This window comes from Microcaecilia unicolor, chromosome 7 (assembly GCF_901765095.1).
Source record: "Microcaecilia unicolor chromosome 7, aMicUni1.1, whole genome shotgun sequence".
NCBI lineage: Eukaryota > Metazoa > Chordata > Amphibia > Gymnophiona > Siphonopidae > Microcaecilia > Microcaecilia unicolor.
This window is the reverse complement of record NC_044037.1, coordinates 234,367,797-234,389,306: the sequence shown is the minus strand read 5'-3', so window position 1 is coordinate 234,389,306 and position 21,510 is coordinate 234,367,797. Positions and strand designations below refer to the sequence as shown.

The 21,510-nt window shown below is 41.1% G+C and overlaps 1 protein-coding gene across 1 annotated transcript in view; it reads right to left on the bottom strand.

Moving 5' to 3' along the window:
- The window catches only part of LOC115473687 (sodium channel protein type 2 subunit alpha-like), a 381,519-nt gene that overhangs the window by 294,742 nt on the left and 65,267 nt on the right, over positions 1-21,510 (bottom strand). Inside the window, exons 6-8 of the mRNA XM_030208710.1 lie at positions 15,985-16,113; positions 7,887-7,978; positions 5,552-5,824 (exon numbers count right to left, since the gene is read on the bottom strand). Coding sequence (XP_030064570.1) covers positions 5,552-5,824; positions 7,887-7,978; positions 15,985-16,113 — 494 coding nt within the window. The remainder of the gene's footprint in view (positions 1-5,551; positions 5,825-7,886; positions 7,979-15,984; positions 16,114-21,510) is intronic.

Below are 21,510 nucleotides of genomic sequence, written 5' to 3'. Positions count from 1 at the left end.
TTGCCCGACAGCCAGGCCAAGTAGTTCCAATACTACAGGAAAAAGGAGGAGGAACAGAGGACAACCTTTTCTGGTACCCCTACACAAATCAAACAGGGTCATTCTCCCATTAACAAAAAACTGAGCTTTTGAGTGAGAATAGAAGAACTTAACCATCTGGCGAAACTTAGTTCCTAAACCAAACCACTCCAGACCTTGAAACATGTAGGGACACACTACACAGTCAAACGCTCTCTCAGTATCTAATCCCAAGACTACTATATGCAAGTTATACACCAAAGCTGCTAACAACATGCTGAATAGAAGGCTTGAATTAATTGACCTTGGAACAGGCCTGCATAAACCCACATTGATCTGGGTGTATGATTAATCCCATCACTGAGAAAAGTCAGTAAGCTAAAATTTTGGCAAAAATGTTACTTCCCACATTCAACAGTGGGGAGAGTCAATGTTATGAACAAATAAATTAAACAGAATCCAAAAATTACAATCCATAGTCACAGTAAATGATGCCAGAAGAAGACTGACATGGTCCATCCAGACTGCCCAACAAGGTAGCCAGAATTGCAACCGCCACTCTATGCAGGCCCTAGCCACCCATGTTTACACACTGGTTGTCAAGTCTCCACCATGTCAACCATATAGGCAGCCAAACATGATGGGGTCTTGATTATAACCAAGTTCTGAGAGAAGAGGGCATTTCTCTGGGTAAATGAAATTATTTTGCTCTGTGTTTTGGTAACTTAAAGACTGGGGTTTAAAAGAGGAATTGTAAGTTATTGATAAAGACAGAATTTTTTTAAAGTAACTTTTATTAACTAGTCTCCATACCCTTTTCCCCACAGGAAAAGAGTGCTTTCTACCACAGCATTAACAGATAGCCTCTAAAAGGCACAGCAGGGCCAAGTTCAATTGTTAAAACTGTCCATAGTACCTGAAGACTGGAGGGTGGCCAAAGAGAAACTGATTTTAAAAAGGCTTCCAGGAAGTTACAGACCGGTAAGCTTGACTTCAGTGCCAGGCAAAATAGTGGGAACTATTATAAAGAATAAAATTATAGAACATGTAGATAAACATGGTTTAATGGGACAGAGTCAGCATGGATTCAGCTGGAGGTCTTGCCTCACCAGTTTGCTTAATTTCTTTGAAGGCTTGAATAAACATGTTGATAAAGGTGAGCTGCTTGATGTACTGTATCTAGATTTTCAGAAAGCTTTTGACAAAGTACCTCATGAGAGAGTCATGAGAAAATTAAGGAGTTATGGGATAGGAGGCAATGTCCTTCTGTGGATTAAGAATTGGTTATTGGACAGAAAACAGAGGGTAGAGTTAAATGACAATTTTTCTCAATGGAGGAAGATGAATAGTTTAGTGCTGCAGGGATTTGTACTGGAACCGGTGCTATTTAACATATTTATAAATTATCTGGAAATTTGAACAAGTGAGGTTTTTAAATTTGCAAATGACACAAAACTATTCAAAGTTGTCAAAACACATGCAGATTGTGAAAAATTGCAGGAAGACCTTAGGAAACTGGAAAACTGGGCATCCAAATGGCAATGAAATTTAGTCTAGACAAAAGCAAAGTGATGCAAATTGGGAAGAATAATCCAAATCATATTTATCTGATGCTAGGGTCCACTTTAGACCTAGTGTCATTGTAGACAATATGCTGAGATCTGCCGAGTGTGTGGCCGCAACCAAAAAAGCAAACAGGATGCTAGGAATTATTAGGAGAGGGATGCAAATAAGACCAAAAATATTATAATGCCTCTGTATTGCTCCACAGTGCGACCTCACCTTGAGAATTGTGTTCAATTCTGGTCTCTGTATCTCAAAACAAGATATAGAAGAATTTGAAAAGGTTCCAAGAGTGACCAAAATGATAGAGGGGATGGAACTGCTCCCATATGAAGAAAGGCTAAAGAGGTTAGGGCTCTTCAGCTTGGAAAAGAGACAGATGAGTGGGGATATGATTGAGGTCTACAAAATCTTGAGTGGTGTGGAGCGGGTGGAGGTGAATAGATTTTTCACTCATTCAAAAAGTACAAAGATCAGGGGACAGTCAATGAAAACTGTATGGAAATACTTTTAAAACTAGGAGGAAATATTTTTTCACTCAAAGAATGGTTAAGCTCTGGAACTTGTTGCTGGAGAATGTGGTAACAGCAGTTAGCATATCTGGGTATAAAAAAAGTTTGGACAAGTTCCTGGAGGAAAAGTCTACAGTCTGTTATTGAGATGAACATGGGGGAAGCCACTGCTTGCTCTGGGATTGGTACCATGGAATGGTGCTACTAACTGGGTTTCTGCCAGGTACTTGTGACCTGGATTGGCCACTGCTGGAAACAGGATACTGGGCTGGATGGACTTTTGTTCTGACCCAGTGTGGCTATTCTTATGTTCTTATCATTCATGTATTACAGACAATATTCAACTTACCAGTTAAGATATCTTCCCCTCCCCTCTGAGCTGCAGAACACCCTCACTTACAGCACGTGACAAAGTGATCTACAACAGTGGAGTTGCCGAAGCTACGCCTGTCTTTTGCCATCTACAGGACACAGACCATAGAAGTCAGCCCAACATCAGACTTAGTTCTCCCATACTGGATTTGGCGAATCTTGTTTCAGTCTTTTGCCATTTGCAGGACACAGACCGAAGACATCCAGTAAAAGCAGAACCCAAATGTGATCCCACATCCCTTCTATATCTGACATTTGGAATAATATACTCATATTTAACCCCCACTTATTGAGAATGGACACGCAACTCCTTTTGCCCGGTGATGGGGATGACACAAGTACAGTATACTGCTTATTATGAAGGTAATTAGTAGCCTAAAACTTTAGATAAGTTTCCTGTAACCCCCCCCCCAAAAAAAAAACAAAAAAAACTGTGCGATGCTGCTGCATATAGTGCCAGAGCTTATGCCTCTTTACAGAATTATTAAATCCCTTAATATTTAAACACATAAAATTATATATAGGGAACACTAATATGGAATCGGGAGCAACTGGGTTACCAGAACCCATAAGCAACATACCTATTAGTGAAGCTGGACTGCTAATAGTGGAAAAAGAGAGAGGGCGTAACTACATTTCAAGATTATTATGTGCTGCATACCTGTAAAAAAACAAACAAAAAAACCAAAGAAACCAGCAAAACCTGAATGTAAATTGGTGTCTGTGTGGGCACTCACAGAGGCAGCTCCAACATCCTTAGTGGCCACGAAATCTGGCAGCATCATACATTACCAAAACCACAACTACTGTTTATTACATACAGCATAAGCAGTGACCCAAACTGAAACCACAGTTAACACCAGTTCTGTGAAACTTTCCATGATTACAGAAACGGGTCTCCCACAACAACACATAACATGCTAAAATGTCAAATGAAAAATCTCAGAACATAAAATCAAAATGACCTGCACTTGCAGTGCAGGGCAAAGGAGCACTCAAGTCTGATAAACATTTGTATATTAGTGCCTCAGGGAGGAACTAAGGGGGGGGGGGGGGGGGGGGGGGGGGGTTAACATAGGCTATGGTTAAAATGGGTTATTTTACTGTTAACCGGGGTTATTAGTAACTAGGTCTTATTGCATAAAATGGGGGTCTGTGCTAAAATAGCACAGGTTTTGTAGTAAAATAACATTTTAGCAGTAGCTCACGTTGATAACATCCCCTCTACAAACAAAACCTGCAGTAGAAAAAAAATAGGTAATAAATCAAATACAGAATTCTTACTGCTCATCCTGCAGACACAATGCTACACAGTTGTACAGATTTTAATTCATGTAGCTTCCACAAAAACTGTGTGCAATCATAATCCAGCTGAACCCTTTGCAGTAAAGAGGTATTCAATACTTTCCACTAGCCCCAAGGAAGACTGATGGGCTCATTTTCGAAAGAGAAGGATGCCCATCTTTCGACATAAATCAGAAGATGGACGTCCTTCTCACAGAAACGTCCAAATCGGTATAATCGAAAGCCGATTTTGGATGTCCCCAACTGCATTCCGTCGCAGGGACGGCCAAAGTTCAAGGGGGGAGTGTCAGAGGCGTAGCGAAGGCAGGACTTGGCCATGCCTAACACTTGGACGTCCTTGACCCATAATCGGAGGAAACAGTGAGCCCTCCAAAACCCACCACAAACCCACTGTACCCACATCTAGGTGCTCCCTTCACCTATAAGGGCTATTGTAGTGGTGTACAGTTGGGGGTAGTGGGGTTTGGGGGCTCAGCACACAAGGTAAGAGAGCTATGTACCTGGGAGCAATTTATGAAGTCCACTGCAGTGCCCCCTATGGTGCCCGGTTGGTGTCCTGGCATGTCAGGGGTACCAGTGCACTACAAATGCTGGCTCCTCCCACGACCAAATGGCTTGCATTTGGTCGTTTCTGAGATGGATGTCTTTGGTTTCAAAAATCTCCGAAAATCAGAAATGTCCACGTCTAGGGACGGCGAAATTTAAGGATTTGGACGTCCCTGACAGTATTTTCGAAACGAAAGATGAACATCCATCTTGTTTCGAAAATACGGGTTTCCACGCCCCTGGATCGTGACGTTTTGCAAGGACATCCAAATCAAAACTTGGACGTCTCTTTCGAAAATGCCACTCCACATCTCAGATCTGGAGCAATGAAGAGTCTCTGTGGAGAAAAGCTCATTAATGTAGAGCCCTAGAAACATGTTTAGCTTTCACAGTACATAGTGGAGAGCGCAATGAAGGTACAGTGTATTATCGTAGCAACCTAAGGGGATGTATCTCAGTATTTGGGCTTATTCTTTTCGCCACCTCACACACTGCACAATTGTGCATCATTATCAATGGACCAATAGTGAAAGCAGAATCCTCCAAGTGACCAAAACCAGGCAAAGTTTGATCATGCACTGTATCCACTACTAAATCAGGGAAATCAGAAACAATCTGATGAAAGAATTAGTTCAGTCACTGCCAATAGTTCTATTCATATGCATATAATAGGTTATCAGTCTTTCGACCTATAATTTTATAAAATATTACAAGGGTCTGTCAGCCTTAAAAATCTTGACTTAGTGCTGCAAGTTGCATACAGGTCATCCCCACAGTGTCAGCTCTCCATACCTAGGGCACACCTTGATAGACCGGCTCTTCAAATAATCTTGAGCTACTACTGAAAAAGGTGTGAGTAAATCTAAATAAATAAAAATCTGGTTGAGTTGTGAAGGGTGACCCATTTATACAAGCTACTTACTGAATACTGTAAATTATGTGCTTAAATGTTGCATTTAGGCACTACATGAGACACAAACCAGTCATAAAAGTTTATGTCTAAATTTTGGTGTTTTGATGAAGGTTTACACTAGTATTCTGTAACAACACTTACTCGCATAAGTGTTCTTATAGAACAGGCCCAATATCCACTGTAGTATGGTGCCTAAATGGTGGCACCCTGTTACAGAATTGCCTCCTTTGAGCCATTCTGGATCTTGTAAGCAAAACCTGTCTTTTGCACTTTTATCGCCACATACCAAATAATTAATAAAAATCATATCTATGGTTCTCACTTTCTTCACTGATGTACTCCTTATAGTTAAGCGTGCGTACAGTTCTATTGACAAATGTACCATTTTCACCGACTGTACTGTTGAAGTAGAGAACACTAGTAAATTCATAAGCAGATTCATCTGGAGGCCAGTGCACACATTTATTCTTCAAGTGGCCCATGAACAGCTGCAGCCCTATTAGTGCAAATACACTCAGACAAAACACAGTCAGAATCATAACATCGGAGAGCTTCTTCACAGACTGAATCAGGGCTCCCACAATGGTTTTCAAGCCTGAAATATGAAAAAATAACAGATGTTATTCTTTTTATATACACCTCCACATCAGAAAGATTCTATATCATGCAGAAGCTGAGACATATAGCAAATGCTCAAGAAGCAGTAAAACTGAAAAGTCTAATGACTTGAGATGAATATAAACAAGATGAAAGATGTGTACATCTGCAACTGTGAACGCCAATAAATTAAACAAGTTACAAATACTTGTTTCTTTAAAAGAAAAAACAAACAAGTAGTTTTTTCATTCATGCTTCATCTCATTTGTACATGAAGGAAAAACAATTTCACTTTTACATGTTATCTAAGCCGCTTGCCCAAACTTTCCTTGGCCATTTTTAAACTGAATGCCTTACTATTCCAACTACAGAGCTTATTCAATTATTTTGGAAACGTAAAGCATTTTAAAATAATTACTCACGCATGCAGTGCTCATGCCATTATTTATCTACTTTTAACTTTCTAGCTGAATTCATTAATTAAAGAGATTGCAGATTTCAAATGATATTATACAAATGATTCTATAAGGAGGTGCCTTGAATCAGGACCTAGGAAAGCACTTACTTGAAGCCTATTCTATAAAGACAAGTAGGCACCTACTTTTCTTTAATACTGCTCTAAGTAGCCAAAAACCCGCCTATATTTAGGGTATTACAGGTATTACAGCTAGTGTAAGTGCGCATACCCTAGACTGCAAAAGACTGTCAGTAGATTATAAAAGCTTATAAAATATGCATGCAGTTTACTTATTTATTTATGACATTTATATCCCACATTAATCCAAACAAGTTTGAGTTCAATGTGACTTACAATAAACAGTATAGGATACATAACAAAGAATAATGTATAAGAAAGTAATTTTTTGTAAGAATCCAATTTTTCATAAACATACTGGGATAGCTATGGATGTTTAACACTTAAAAAAATCTATTATGAATGTACATGAAGCAAAGAGAAGGTTAATGGTAAACAGAGTAATAATCAATTCAGGTAATAATTAGTTGTTTGAGATATGGTTGTTCTTTGTGAGAGTTTCTGTGAATAGGAACGATTTGAGGATTTGTGGAATCTAGTATATTCCTGTATATTTCTTATTTTGGATGGTAAGGAGTTCTACCATTTGGTTCCTAGGTTAAGTGATGTCTGCAGAGTGGAGAGTTTTGTAGCTCACTTTTTTGCAATTTGGGAGGTGTAGTCCGAGATAAGTTTCTTGTCTCATATTTAGCGTTTCTTTGAGGTAAGTTTATCAATGGTACCATATAGTCTGGAGATGTCCATTTAGGATTTGAAAGATAAAGGTACATAATTTGAAGGTGACTCTCACTTTATTGGGAAGCCACTCCCCCTCCTACCACAATCCACCCTATCTCTGCCCACAAAGTATATGCCATCATGTCTAGGTGCGTACTTACAGAATACCACTTAGCCAGAAACTGCTCATTTATGTGCATGTGTGTTCATATACGGGTGCAAATGACTATAAAATTAGTATTTATATAAGGTCTTATTTCCTAAAACTAGGCATTTCCTTATAGAATTACCCACACTATGCTGCATATATGGAAAATTTGGACTATGGGCATTTTACTAGTTTTGCAGAATATATAAAAGAAAATTTCACATCATAAGATAAATATGTCACAAGCTAGATACTGCAATGTCTCATGCAAATTTTGTTAAACTCTAAGACCGACTTAAACAAGAAAATAAAGCTTATGTAAAAAGCAAGGAATCTGTTCTCTCCAGATTCTGCTTTTATACTTTTGCATCATGAATGGAAGCAACAAGGCTTATGCTTATAATAAAAACAGCAATCTCAGCTTCAATGGAATACAAGTCAGCCTAAGTGTTTAACCTACATTAGTTCTCACCTGGAATGACTGCTATTTGTTTTCAAACCTCGGAGAACTCTGAATGTTCTCAACGCTGAGACATTGCCCAGGTCCACAAACTCTGTCACGTATCTGTAATAGGGGAGTTCACACACAAACACAATGGAAGGACACAAGAAACAATTGGATGTACAAGGGACCTAATGCCTTACACCGACTATTCTTACCTGGGATTACAGAAATAGTTTTCAAAGCTCTCAATACTCTGAAAGTTCGAAGAGCTGAAACATTGCCTAAGTTTACAAATTCTGTTACATACCTGTAAAATTAAACATTCAATGTTATTTGATATACCACAAAGAGAAAATATCATCTTTATTGAAAAAAACACAGTTATCAAGAATTTATTTTATTTGCTTTAGTTGTTCATCAAAACCTCTGGTGAAACTCATTTATGTTGAATTCATTCAAATTTCTGTAGTGATCAAAGATGTGCAAAAAATTAATTATTCTAAGCAGTCTTTCATATTAATATTATATTTTTTTCTGAATTCTTCCAAACTAATGCAGATAGCTACCTAGTAGGAGAAGACAACTCCGTGCAACTTTTAACTAAGGGCCCTGTTTACTAAGCTGAGCTGTAGGTGTGCTAAAAATTAGCACGCCTACAGCGTAGCTTAGTAATATGGGTCTTAAGTACTTTACAGCAAGAGCATAAGAACAAGATAGTGGCCAATGTAACATCAATGTTTAAAAATGGCGCCCATTTTGATATTATTCCTTATGCTGTCTGTCATTTTTCTAGGGTAATTATTCTAGGAGTTTTAAATTTGCATTTAGAAAATGTTTTTAATCCTGATGTTTCTAACTGTAGGTCTTTTTTAAACTCTTGTGATTTAACTCTTTCAGAAAATGGTCCTACTCATGAGAAAGGGCATTCTTTAGATATTTTTGAATCTTACCCTCACAATTTAGTCGATTTGTTTTCCTGGATGCCTATCCCTTGGTTGGATCATTTTCAGTTAGAGTTACTATGACTATTTGCTTGTCTAAACCCACTGATAAAAAAAAACAGTTAAATCAATTTTGCCTAGGGGTAAGATAGATGAGGCTTGCGTCTGGTTGGAAATGATGTCTTTAATGACGTCAACCAGACCCGACTCAAATCTTGCTGGGATGAAGCTGTTACCTCTACTCTGAATAAAACAGCTTCACAAGTCACAAAAAAGATCATTATGGCTAGAAAGTCTCCTTGGTTTTCAGAAGAACTGAAGACTTTAAAAACAGGGTTGCCACCGCCTGAAAAGGTACTGGTGGAAAACAAGCGACCCCGAGGTAAAGTCTTCTCGGAAATCTACTTTTAAGCAATACAAAACAAAAGCTGAAGCAGCAAGGAATAATTATAGCAAGTTGGTGAGTTCTGCTTCCCTCAATAGTAAAAAGCTCTTCTGCCTATTTGTTAGTGGTCAGTGTGTAAAAACCATAAGCACAAGATTTAGCTGATTTTTTTCCCAATAAGGTAACTGAAACCGTTCTGAACTGGCACAGGCCAAAGTTACTTTAAATACAGTGTTGCCTAGTAATATGTTTACTCCTAGGCAGGATGTTCCTGTAGACCAGGTTTGGGAATCTTTTTTACCTATTACAGCTAATGATTTTTGTTCATTGTTTTCAAAATTCTCTTGTTTTTATTGCTATTTGGATAGTTGCCCTATTTCACTATTGTCATCTATTCCGCCAGTATTTATTCAATAGTTTACATTATGGGTCAATGAGCTTTAACAATCACATATGGAGGCACATTGTTCTTAACCCCATACCCAAAGCAACAGGTCTGGATCTCACTTTACCTTCCAGCTACCGGCCGGTGGCTAGTATACTTTTTATTGCAAAATTGATTGAAAGATAGGTTTGCCCTTCACACACTTTGGATTCAGAGCAGCTCATAGCATGGAGACACTTTTGCTGGTCTTGACTTCTTTTGTGAAAGAATGATTGTGCTAGGGTAAGCAAGTAATTTTACTTCAATTTGACATATCAGCTGTGTTTGACATCGATCATGGCTTATAATTGGGATATCTGGATCAGTTTACAAATGGTTCCAAGAATTTTTGTCTAATCGCAGATATGCAGTTCAAAAATATTATCATTTATCTAAGTTTTGGTCTCCAAGTTGTGGGGTGCCTCTGGGCTCCCCGCTTTCTATGATCCTTTTTAATTTGTTTATGTCCACACTTGGTAAAACAGAACTGGGCTTGGGCCAGTTACTATTGTCATATGCGGTCGATATTTTGCTGTTATTACCTGTTCCCGATATACATCTGGATTTGATTAATTTAGTTCAGGATTGGGCACAGGTTAATAAACCGAAGTAAAATTAAAATTTTATGCTTTAGTAATCCTGGTGTGACCATACCATAACATTCTGACTTGGATATTGTGGGTTTAGGAGAGGGATGCAGTCTGCAAGCTCTGACAATCCCCAGCAGCCTTCAATCATTCTCACTCACACAACCAAATTTGAGTTTTTGGTTTCAGTGCAATTTTGGTTTTGGCTAGAGAATGACACGGGGACAAAGTCTGTTCCCATCTCTGTCCTCATGGGCCCTGTCTTCACCCCCACAGGTTCTGTCCATGTCCCCGCCCCTTTCCCTTGGCCTCTGTCCTCATCTGCAGAAACTTCAAACACTTACCACCACCCTCTACTCTTCCCACCCCAAAAGTAGCTGACTTCTACTACCCCAAGGAATCCTAATCTACCCTGTTGAAATGTCCAGAGGTAAAGAATACAACCCATTCTATATGCCCTATGAAACACTTATGATTTTTTAAACCTGTGGATGAATAAGTTATCAACAATCTCAGGATCTGGTCTAGCTCTCCTGTCCTCCACAGTCCTTCCTGCAATAGAAAATGTCTTCTTAGAAGATGTGCTGGTAGCAGGAATGTACAGAATCCCCCATGCAAATTTTGCGAGCTGTGGCCAGCATGTTTGCTTGTTTTTCCAAAAAATCTAAATATCGTTGTCTGCATCAAACATAAACAACAGTTCAGTTCATTTACAGGCTACAAAGTAGAAAATGACACGGGGACAAAGTTTGTCCCCATCCCCACAGACTTTGTCCCCTTCCCCCACAGGCTCTATGCCCATCCCTGCCCACTTTCAGGTGATTGGGGGGGAGGGGAAACACAAACAAGGGGATTTAAGGCAGTGTCACACCTTAATCCTTCCAGTGGACAGGTGTCCAAATCAGAGCACCTTTCAGTAACCTGGACGTTCCTAAAACGAGTCTAAATAAGGACGTCCTTGTTTTTAAGACATGGATGTTTATTCCACTTTGGGTAATCGCTGTTCTACAAACAGATTTCAGGCCCTTCCTAGCCCTGCCCAACACACACCCCCTTGTTATTTGGATGTCCCTATTCTGCTTTTGCAAAACTGGGTTTGGATGTTTCGAGCACATGGATCTCCATTTTGGTCTTTTCAGATGTCCATATGCTTTGAAAATGAGCACCTTAGCCTCCTGATCCAGAAGCTCAAGACAGATCACAATAAATAATATTACATAAAACAAACAGTACTACTACTACTACTATTTAACATTTCTAGAGCGCTACAAAGTGTACGCAGCGCTGTACAAACACAGAAGAAAGACAGTCCCTGCTCAAAGAGCTTACAATCTAATAGACAAAAAGTAAAGCAGTAACAATAAAAGCAATGAAACAGAAAAAAAAAAGAAATATCCAACAGCCACTAAACAACTTTGAAGCCTGATCAATTAAACACTATCCAAAAATTTGCCACCCAATATTCAGCCCAGGGTAATCAGCTGTTTTAAAGCGGCTGACCACTGTGTGCTAAATCTAACCCAGATATTCAATGTCAGGACCATGTCCGGACACTGGCACTGAATATTCGGGTCAGCTGACAAACTGGAAGTTATGCAGGTGCCACAAGATTAAATAAATTATATATATATATATATATATATATATATAGCAGAAATATAAAAAGTTAAAAAAGGGTGACCAAAATGATTAAGGGAATAGAACTCCTTTCATATGAGGAAATGTTTAAAAGGTTAGCCTGGAAAAGAGAAAGCTGAGGGGGGTTATGATAGAAGTCTACAAAATATTGAGTGATGTAGAATGGATGAATATAAATTGAATTTTTTACTCTTTCAAAAAGTACAAAGACTAGGGGACATTCAAGAAAGTTACATGATACTACTTTTAAAATGAACAGGAGGAAATATTTTTCCACTCAACAAATAGTTAGGCTCTGGAACTTGTTTCCAGAGGGTGTCGTATCAGCAGTTAGTGCATCTGGGTTTAAAAAAGGTTTGGACAAGTTCCTGGAGGAAATGCCCATAGTCTGTTACTGAGATAGACATGGGAGAAGCCAAAGGTTGCCCTGGGATTGGCAGCATGAATCTTGCTACTCTTTGGGACTCTGGAATCTTGTTACTCTGAGATTCTACGAGGTACATGTGACCTGGATTGGCCACTGTTGGAAGCAGCCTAATAACTAATAGATTTTTTTTTTTTATTAGCCAATGACTGTTGACAGTAAAAGAAAATGGAAGAAGAACAATGAAATCAATGTCAGAAAACAGAAAGCTAATCTCTTCAATTTTTAGGGGGGGGGGGGGGGGGGAAGCTTTTTCATATCTGTTCAGCAGACAGAAAAAACAACAAAGAAGAGAGTGGGGGCATAGCCACAGGTGAGCCTGATTCTGGGCCTGGGCCCACCCAGAAGCTCTGCAGCTTTGACAGGCATGTATGGGAGAAAGCCAGGCTCTGGAGACCCCCACGGTGGTGCATCGCCCTCCCTTCACAAATACATCACAGGTTTGCCGGCCATGGCAGCGATTCTTTCATGCTGCTCGCAGCTAACCCGGAAGTCTCCTCTGTCTTGCATACTGCCCAGTCAAAAATAGGAAGTTGCATTGTGTGGGGGCAGTACGTGACTGAGGGGAGGCTTCAAGTTCCAGGTTAACTGCAGGCACTGCTGACAACCCTGTGATGTGAGAAACATTTGTGAAGGAAGAGGGGAGATTCGAGATTCAGACCAAGGATCACATAGGCAAAGAAATGTATGGAGAGGAAAGAAGTGCTGTACATGAGGGGAGGTGAGGAACGAGGTGCTGTACATGGGGGAGAGAAGAATGAGGGTTAATTTTTGAAGAGGAGGGAGGGAGACATGTTGCATGGGGTGTAGGGGGAGAACTGCTGTACATGGGATGGGAGGGAGAGATGGTACATGGATGGGGGAGACGAAGAACTGTTGGAGGTGGGGGGGGAGGGAAAGATGCTGCATGGAGGGTATGGGGTGAGAGGGAGAAATGTTGGATGTGAAGGAGATGCAGTAAGGAGGGATGCTGTACGGGGAACAGGGAAGGAAGAAAGGACTCAGGGCACAAGGAAGGGGGAGAGAGAGAAGAAAAAAAAGAACGTGGACAATGGGAGAGACAGAGGAAGGGAGATAGCTTGAACACAGGGGGGTGGAGAAGGAGGGAGAGATGTGCACAGGAGGTGGAAGGGAAAAAGAGAGAGATGGTGGATCCAGGGACAGAAGGGAGTGAGGGAGTGATGATGGACAACTGGAGGGAGAGAAGAAAGGGGTCAAAGGGGAGGGGGCAGATGCGGGGAAGAGAGTGGAAAGGACAAGTTGATATCAGGCTACAAGGGTGGGGAGGGGAGAAAGAGGGAGCAGGTGCTGGGCTAGAAGGGTGGAGGGGAGGAAGATGCTGCAAATAGTGGATTTGGGAGAGGCCAAGGGGGTGGCAAGGAAACAAAATGAGAAGGAGGATAGATTAAGGGGAGGGGTACAGAAATATGGTAATGGAGAGCTGAATAAAAATGAAAGGGAATGGAAGGCTTGGGGGAAGGAGTGAGATGAGGAAAGTGACAGCTAGCGGGTGAAAGGAGGAGATGGAATTTGATAGGCAGCTGAATAAAAGGAAAAGGATGAGAAAGAGGATGAAATTTGAGTGAACAGACAGACAGTAAAGAAAAAAAGAGAGAGAAAGAGTGAAAAAAGAAATATCAATATGTCAAAAGTAGGTAAGGGAATGGAACAAGACAGGAGAGAGGAGAAAAGATAACTGGACAGAGGCCACTTGAAGTAGAATTAGCAGAAGACAGACAAGAAAGGAGAAAAGATAAACTGGAACCAACATGATGGAAAAGTAAAATGTCCAGATAACAAAATTAGAAAAAAAGCATTTTATTTTAATGTATTAAATGTAATATGATAGCTTTGGGAAATGTGCATCCCAGATGTCTTTGTATTGTGTAAAGGAAATGCATATCTGTTTTTATTTCTCTAGTGCTGCTGAACATGCCAAGTTTAACTTTTTGGGGTTCCCAGTTCAATTTTTGTGATCCTTTGTTCTGTATTTGGTGAGGGTCTGTTGGTATGATAGTAATGGCAGGTGGGGAGATTGGAGGGAAGGCAGGGAATCAGGATGGCCCCATCCTTTACTTTCTGACCTGGACCCCAGCTTGTCTAACACCAGCTCTGAACCTTGCTGTAGTTGGTGGGGACCTCCAAGCACTGCCACCTGAGGACCTTCTCCAAAGGCAGCCAGAACTCCCTTCTACCACTCTCTGCAGTGTGGAGCACCATCCTTGAATCACTGACAACTATGCATGTGTAGGGTGCCGACATCGGTGTCTCAGGGATGTTGCTGCTGCCTGCCAAACTGGAGTTCTTGCCACCTTCAGAGGAAGTCTTCCACTGACAGAGCATGGGGATCCTCATGAGCTAAAATATTTATATTTTGAGTTGTGAGGTGCCAGGGGAGGAATGAAGAGTGGGAGTAGGAGAAGCAGAAAAAAAAATGTTGTGCTCGCCTAATCTGGGCTCAGTCCCACCCAAAATTGGCTATCTGGCTACATCACTGGAGGAGAGACGAGCTGGTTGCTACAAACAGAAAGAGCTGCACAGACTCAGTACTTAGTTCTGAGTTCTAAGAGAGCTATTCCTTAGCTAATTCCATCTAGGTTAGTTGACAGAGAAAATATTTTCCCAGTTAAGGGGTCCTTTTACTAAAGGGAATTAAACCTTAACACGCACTTAGCATAGGAAAGACAGGCTACTGCAAAATGCATTGTAGTGTTTTGTACATGCTAACTTCAGTGTTAAGTATTTTTCAAAAGTATTTTTTGGAAGGTGCATGACGTGGAGAATGGGCATGGAAACACTAAACAGGTAGTGATTCACATTAGCATACGCTAACTGGCTAAAATGGAGTTAACGCAGAAGCACTTGCTGTCTCCTAAACAGGAGGCGGTAAGAGCACCCACATTAACCTTTTACAGGTACTGCACGCTTATGCGAACATTAGTGCATGACCTGCTATTCAAAAAGTGTTAAGGGCCCTAAAAAAGATGTCATGTTAAATCTGGGTTTAATGCATGCTAAAATCCCACAGGCCACCTTAAACACATATTTCAGTGCACTTTAGTAAAAGGGCCTCTAAATGAAACCTGTGCAACAGAGTGTCAAGTGTAAAGAAGAAAAATAGAAGAAAGACTCTGGGGGCCAACTAGCATAACAACATTTGTATATCTCAGTTGAAGACAGATGGCATTATAACTGAAGGTCCCTTTTATAAAGATTACAAAAATATATAGAGGTTGTTGAATACTTCTTAGAACATGCTTGCAAAAATTTAACAAAATGCAAGAAAATCATGATGCTGTAAAAATATTCATATTTTTGATGGCCTAACCCAGGAACAACTGAAGTTTTTGCACACCTCATTTCAAGAGTAAAGGCAAACTGCAAAATTTAATATATGCTTTCATGACCATTTCATTCTATTTTATATGAACAAAATCACAACATATTTTTGCAAAATTTTTATGCCACTTTAAAACTCAAATTAATTGTTATTCTTCTGAAAAACTTTAGAATGAGGTATGATGAATGGCATCCGTTCAGATGAACAACAAAAGCAGAGCACTGCCAAAACATAATGCAATTTCTTCTTAAGCTTTAGAAGATGAATACAAAAATGTATAAACTAGCATAAACATTAACAAAGGTGCTGTTATTTAGACTCTGGGTTCTCAAACTAGTCCTCAGGACACACAAAAGGCAAGAGCATGCAAATCTCTCTCATGCACTTTCATTATAGATATCCTGAAAACCAGAGCCGCAAGGTATGCTGAGAATCCCTGTTTTAGACTAAAGTAATACGTATATAGACATTCAATAAAAATATTAATAGCTGTATATAGACATTCAATAAAAATATTAATAGCTGATGCTATCAACTTCATGCTTGGTGAGAAAATGCAAAATAAGATACTTACGCCATAACAATGACACAGAAATCAAGCCAGTTCCATGGGTCTCGAAGGAAAGTGAAATGTTCTAAGCAGAAGCCCCTTGCCAGAATTTTTATAAGAGATTCAAATGTATAGATTCCAGTGAATGTGTACCTGAAAATAGTGTCCAAAAAGGAGTTAGAAGCAACACAACTTCAGAGCACATATCTTTCTTCACAGTATACCAGAAGTACTAAGCATTTTCCCCATGGTAAACAAATTGGGAAAAGATTTGGCCCACTATACTTGAACCCTACTGAAACACTCAATAGGCATGCACTATTAACTTGGAAGTCCTAATGAAAGAAAATGAATGGTAATGAAAGCATAAGTAGCAATATTTAATGGGGCTACACCTGCATAAAGATATCCAGATGTGAATAATCAAAAAGATATATATGCAGATCTCTGAGCTACCTGCTCCTTTATTTACAGGGATAAGTTTTAGCCTAACATGAACTTGTCCAGCCAAATTTTATCCCTTGGTTACTGGCAAATTTTTAAAACAAAGGGTATTCATTACTTCCCAAAGTTACAAGTCATTTGGAATACTGGCCTCATAAATATCAATATATATTACATTCATGACATGTAATATTCGAGTATGATATAAGTTCAGGAAAGGAAAAGGCAGTGCTAACACGGATAAACATACTGGAGCAGTTTATAGGGTGTGCCAAGCCTTAAATTAACAGTGGTAAGTAGAACCTGGAAACCAAAATGACCAGGAACATTTTGGACCTGCTGTAAGAAGCCAGTGGTCATTACTAGTTCAAGCTACTTATAGTACTGTATGTTTCTTATTAGTGTGAATTGTTGATGCAGCTGGTGTTCGATGGTTGTGTCTGACCCACACACATGAAACAAACATGAAATTACATTTTGTGATCTCTGTTCTCACCTTGGATGTGAGTGACCATACTCTGACATTGAAATCATGAATACATTTCTACAAAACACCAAAATTATGCCTCTGTGATTTTGAAACCACCATTTTTTGTAAAATGTACTCTAACCACTGGAATGTATCAATACTGCCAGCAGCATCAACAGAAATTACCATTATGCCGATAACACACTGGTGTTTATAGGTAATATACAGTCCAGATTCACACAGTCATCATTTTTAGCTTCATAGACAATTTATTGTACGGGGATCATCAGAATATTAGACAGCAAGACCCATGCGGGAGCAGCTTCCCATAGTTTAAGGCGCTGCATACATCTTCATGGATCACCCGATTTCTTTTAAATTTCTTTCTTTATTCTTTTACTTTTATCTATATTCATCAGTCTTTTTTCTTATTATTACTTTAAGATTTTGAGATGCTTAAGTAGTACTTAGTAGTAGTAATAGTACTTAGCTTTGGCAACGATTTTTCCCCCACGCTAAACCTCCGCCAACATGGCCAGGTTTCGTATTCCTTCTTCAGGGAAGAGGTTCGCTAGGGAAGAAAATAAACAAAATAAATCAATCACATCTCCTTACAAAACTTAACTCTATTTAAAACTTGTAAAGACTGCATAGTACCATCTCCTTTTCCTTCCAGCATATATGAAAAAAATGGCCGCGGTGTCTAACACGGATTCTGTATTTTAAATAGCTCACAGCTGATCCAAGCCCAATTGAAGGCTCTACATCCGGCTGGGTTGAATGCAGAAATTGATTGGTGGTCACTCATTTGACTTATGGCCAACAGGGGAATGCTGTCCTATCAGATTTGAGCTTGGATCAGCTGTGAGCTATTTAAAATATAGAATCTACGTTAGACGCCGCTGCCATTTTTTTCATATATGCTGGAAGGAAAAGGAAATGGTACTATGCAGTCTTTACAAGTTTTAAACAGAATTAAGTTTTGTACGGAGATGTGATTGATTTATTTTTAGTTTATTTTCTTCCCTAGCGAACCTCTTCCCTGAAGAAGGAATACGAAACCTGGCCATGTTGGCGAAGTTTTAGCGTGGGGGAAAAATCGTTGCCAAAGCTAAGTACTATTACTACTACTAAGTACTACTTAAGCATCTCAAAATCTTAAAGTAATAATAAGAAAAAAGACTGATGAATATAGATAAAAGTAAAAGAATAAAGAAAGAAATTTAAAAGAAATCGGGTGATCCATGAAGATGTATGCAGCGCCTTAAACTATGGGACGATGCTCCCGCATGGGTCTTGCTGTCTAATATTCTGATGATCCCCCGTACAATAAATTGTCTATGAAGCTAAAAATGATGACTGTGTGAGTCTGGACTGTATATTACCTATAAACTGAAGTGTTTGGGACAATTCTTTTTGAAATATTTAGCAGAAGTCCCCACACATATACTGTGAGGTCCTCTTAATTTGATAACACACTGGTAGCAGAATTTAAAAACCGGGGTCAGAATTCAAGAAAAGCATGGGATAAGCACAGAGGATCCCTGATGAAAAAAAAATGGAAATGAAGCACTGATGCCCAGATGATCGCAAGCACCGCGCTGTTCCAAACATCGCTGGAACAGCACGGGGCTTTACCGCCCCTATGATCAGAGATAATAGCATGCAAATTTATGTGCGCTATTATCTCTGATCATAGGGTAAAGTGTGGGAGGACTGTGCCTGAGCATGCACTCAGGCACAGTCCTTCCGAATTTGTTTGACAAATACAAGGGCTGGAGGTCTGTGGGACCACCAGACAACAAATGGAATGGCCCTCGTGGCCTAGTGTCCTCACTGAACCCCCACCCCAAACCAATACCACCAGTCCCCCGACCCCTCCCCGACACAAGTTCGGGGGGGTCTGGAGATCCGGTGGGTCTCCAGCCACCATAACCCCCCCCCCCCCCCCCAGCATCCCCCTAAAAAAGCCCTGGTGGCCCAGTGAGCAAAACAACCCTCCCACCCCCAACCTGGTGGTCTAGCGGTCCTCTTCTCCCATCCCCCGTACCTTTGTTGGATGAGGGAGGTACACTCCCTCCTCTTCCAGCATCTTGTGAATATGGCGGCGCCCAGCCCTTCACAGTGCATTCTGGGATGTGCTGGGTGAGGCTTCACATTTTCAAGGCAGCACTGCTGGAAGAGGAGGGAGCGTACCTTCCTCCTCCAACAAAGGTATGGGGGAGCAGGGAAGAGGGCCGCTAGACCACCATGTTGGGGGGGGGGGTTAATTTGCGGCCTAATAGGCCACCAGGGCTTTTTTGGGAGGATGCTAGTGGGGTTAGGGGGGCTGGAGACCCACTGGATCTCCAGCCCCCCCTGAACCTGTGTCGGGGGGGGGGGTGGAGGGACTGGAAGTCCGCCGGACCTGCAGCCCCTGTGCTGTTGGCTGGGGGTCGGGGATCCTGGGGGGGGGGGGCTTCTACAGGGTGTTTGTATTGGCAGGAATCGGGGGCCTGCTAGCATACAAATGCATGCTGGACAGGGCTCACCATTCCTCCCCAATGTTGGCCCAGGAGCATCAGGCCACAAAGCCACAACCCGGTGCTCCCGAGCCAACAGGGCTGGGTCCTCCCATTCAAGCCCCCATGTCCCGATTAAGACCCCCCTATGAGCAGGACTCCCTATCCCCATCCTCCACAAGGGCTATCTTTAACATCATCAGTGGTCCAGTGTGGGGGGAGAGGTCCGAGGGGTCGTCTGGCAGCAGCGATGCCCAATCACTCCTGCCCTATCCATGGCTCCCTTCCACAAAGGGCCATGAACACCCCAACAGTTACTGCTGAGGTCTTACACTTAAACATGCTCTCACTTTAGCTAGGAAACAGGCCCCTATGAATTTAATAATTTGATGTTAAATTCCTGAAATAAATATAATTGAGAAGACATATATATATTCATGTGTGTGCGCGCACACACACACAGATGTGGTTGTGATAGAATTAGTTATCACTTTAGTTGAGAACACTATCAGAAAGCTTTGAGATTTATCTCAACTTTACTTCCTCAATGATTTTTTATTAACTTTAGTTCAGCAACTGATAACACAAATTTCATACATTTTGCCTTACACCTTTAAGCCATCACATAATTTCAAATGTACACCATTAGGTAAAGCGAAGTTACTTACCTGTAAGCAGGGCTTACATTCTCACAAGTGGGTAATGTGGTGCTGCATTGCCTGGTCCGGGCTTAATGACAAGCCAAAAGAGCTTTTGTGGAGCATAAGACATGATCCACCGCACATGTGCGGGTGCCTTCCCTCCCGCCGTCTGGTTGCAGTTACCGCAGTTAAATACTACAGCAAGAAAAAAATAAAAATAGATGGAAGGGTTTGTGAGAATATAAGCCCTGCTGTCCTCGGACAATATCTGCTACTACCTAGATTGTAAGCTCTTTGAGCAGGGACTGTCTCTCTATGTCAAGTGTTCAGCGCTGCGTGCGTCTGGTAGCGCTATATAAATGCTATTAGTAGTAGTAGTAGTAGTATGGGTAAGTAACTTTGCTTTCTCCAAGGACAAGCAGGGCATTAATTCTCACAAGTGGGGTATCCCTAGCATCCAGGCTCACAGAAACAGAAAACCACAAACATGGTCAACTGGGCCTCGCAATGGTGAGGACATAACTCAGATCAACTTGAGACAATACACAAACCGAGTGATAGTGCAGAATAAAATGGGCCTAGGAGGGTGGAGTTGGATTCTAGACACCAAACAGATTCTGCAGCACTGTCTGCCCGAACTGACTGTTGTGTCAGGTGTACTGCTCAAGGCAGTAATGAGATGTGAATGTGTGGACTGAAGGCTACTGACGCAGCCACAGCTCTGACACTATGAGCCTTGACATGACCCTCCAGGGTCAGCCCTGCCTGGGTATAAGTGAAAGAAAGGTAATCTGTCAGCCAATTTGAGATGGTGCATTTCCCAATGGCAACCCCCATCCTGTTGGGGTGAAAAAAAAACCAAAAGTTGGGCGGACTGTCTGTGCTCCACTTAGTAGCCCAATGCTCACTTGCAGTCCACGGTGTGCAAGGTGCTCTCGTCAGGATGGGCATAAGGTCAGGGAAAGAATGTTGGCAAGACAATCGACTTTCAGATGGAACTCTGACACAACCTTTGGTAGGAACTTAGGGTGTGTGCAGAGGACTACTCTGTTGTGATGAAACTTAGTATAAAGGTGCATCCACAACTAGACCCTGAAGCTCACTTACCCTAAAAGCTGAAGTAACAGTCACCAAGAAAATGACTTTCCAGGTCAAGTACTTCAGATGGCAGGAATTCAGTGGCTAGAAAAGAGCTTTCATCAGCTGGGTGAGAACGATGTTGAGATCCCATGACACAGGTGGAGGTCTGACAGGGGGCTTTGACAAAAGCAAACCTCTCATGAAGTGAACAACTAGAGGCTGTCCAGAAATGGGTTTACCCTCCACATGCTGATGATAAGCAGTAATTGCACTGAGGTGAACCCTTACAGAGTTGGTCTTGAGACCAGACTCGGAAAAGTGCAAAACGTAATCAAGGAAGTGACTGTGTAGGACAGTAAAAGGATCTAGGGCCTTGCTCTCACACCAGATGGGAAACCTCCTCTTAGTGGAATCT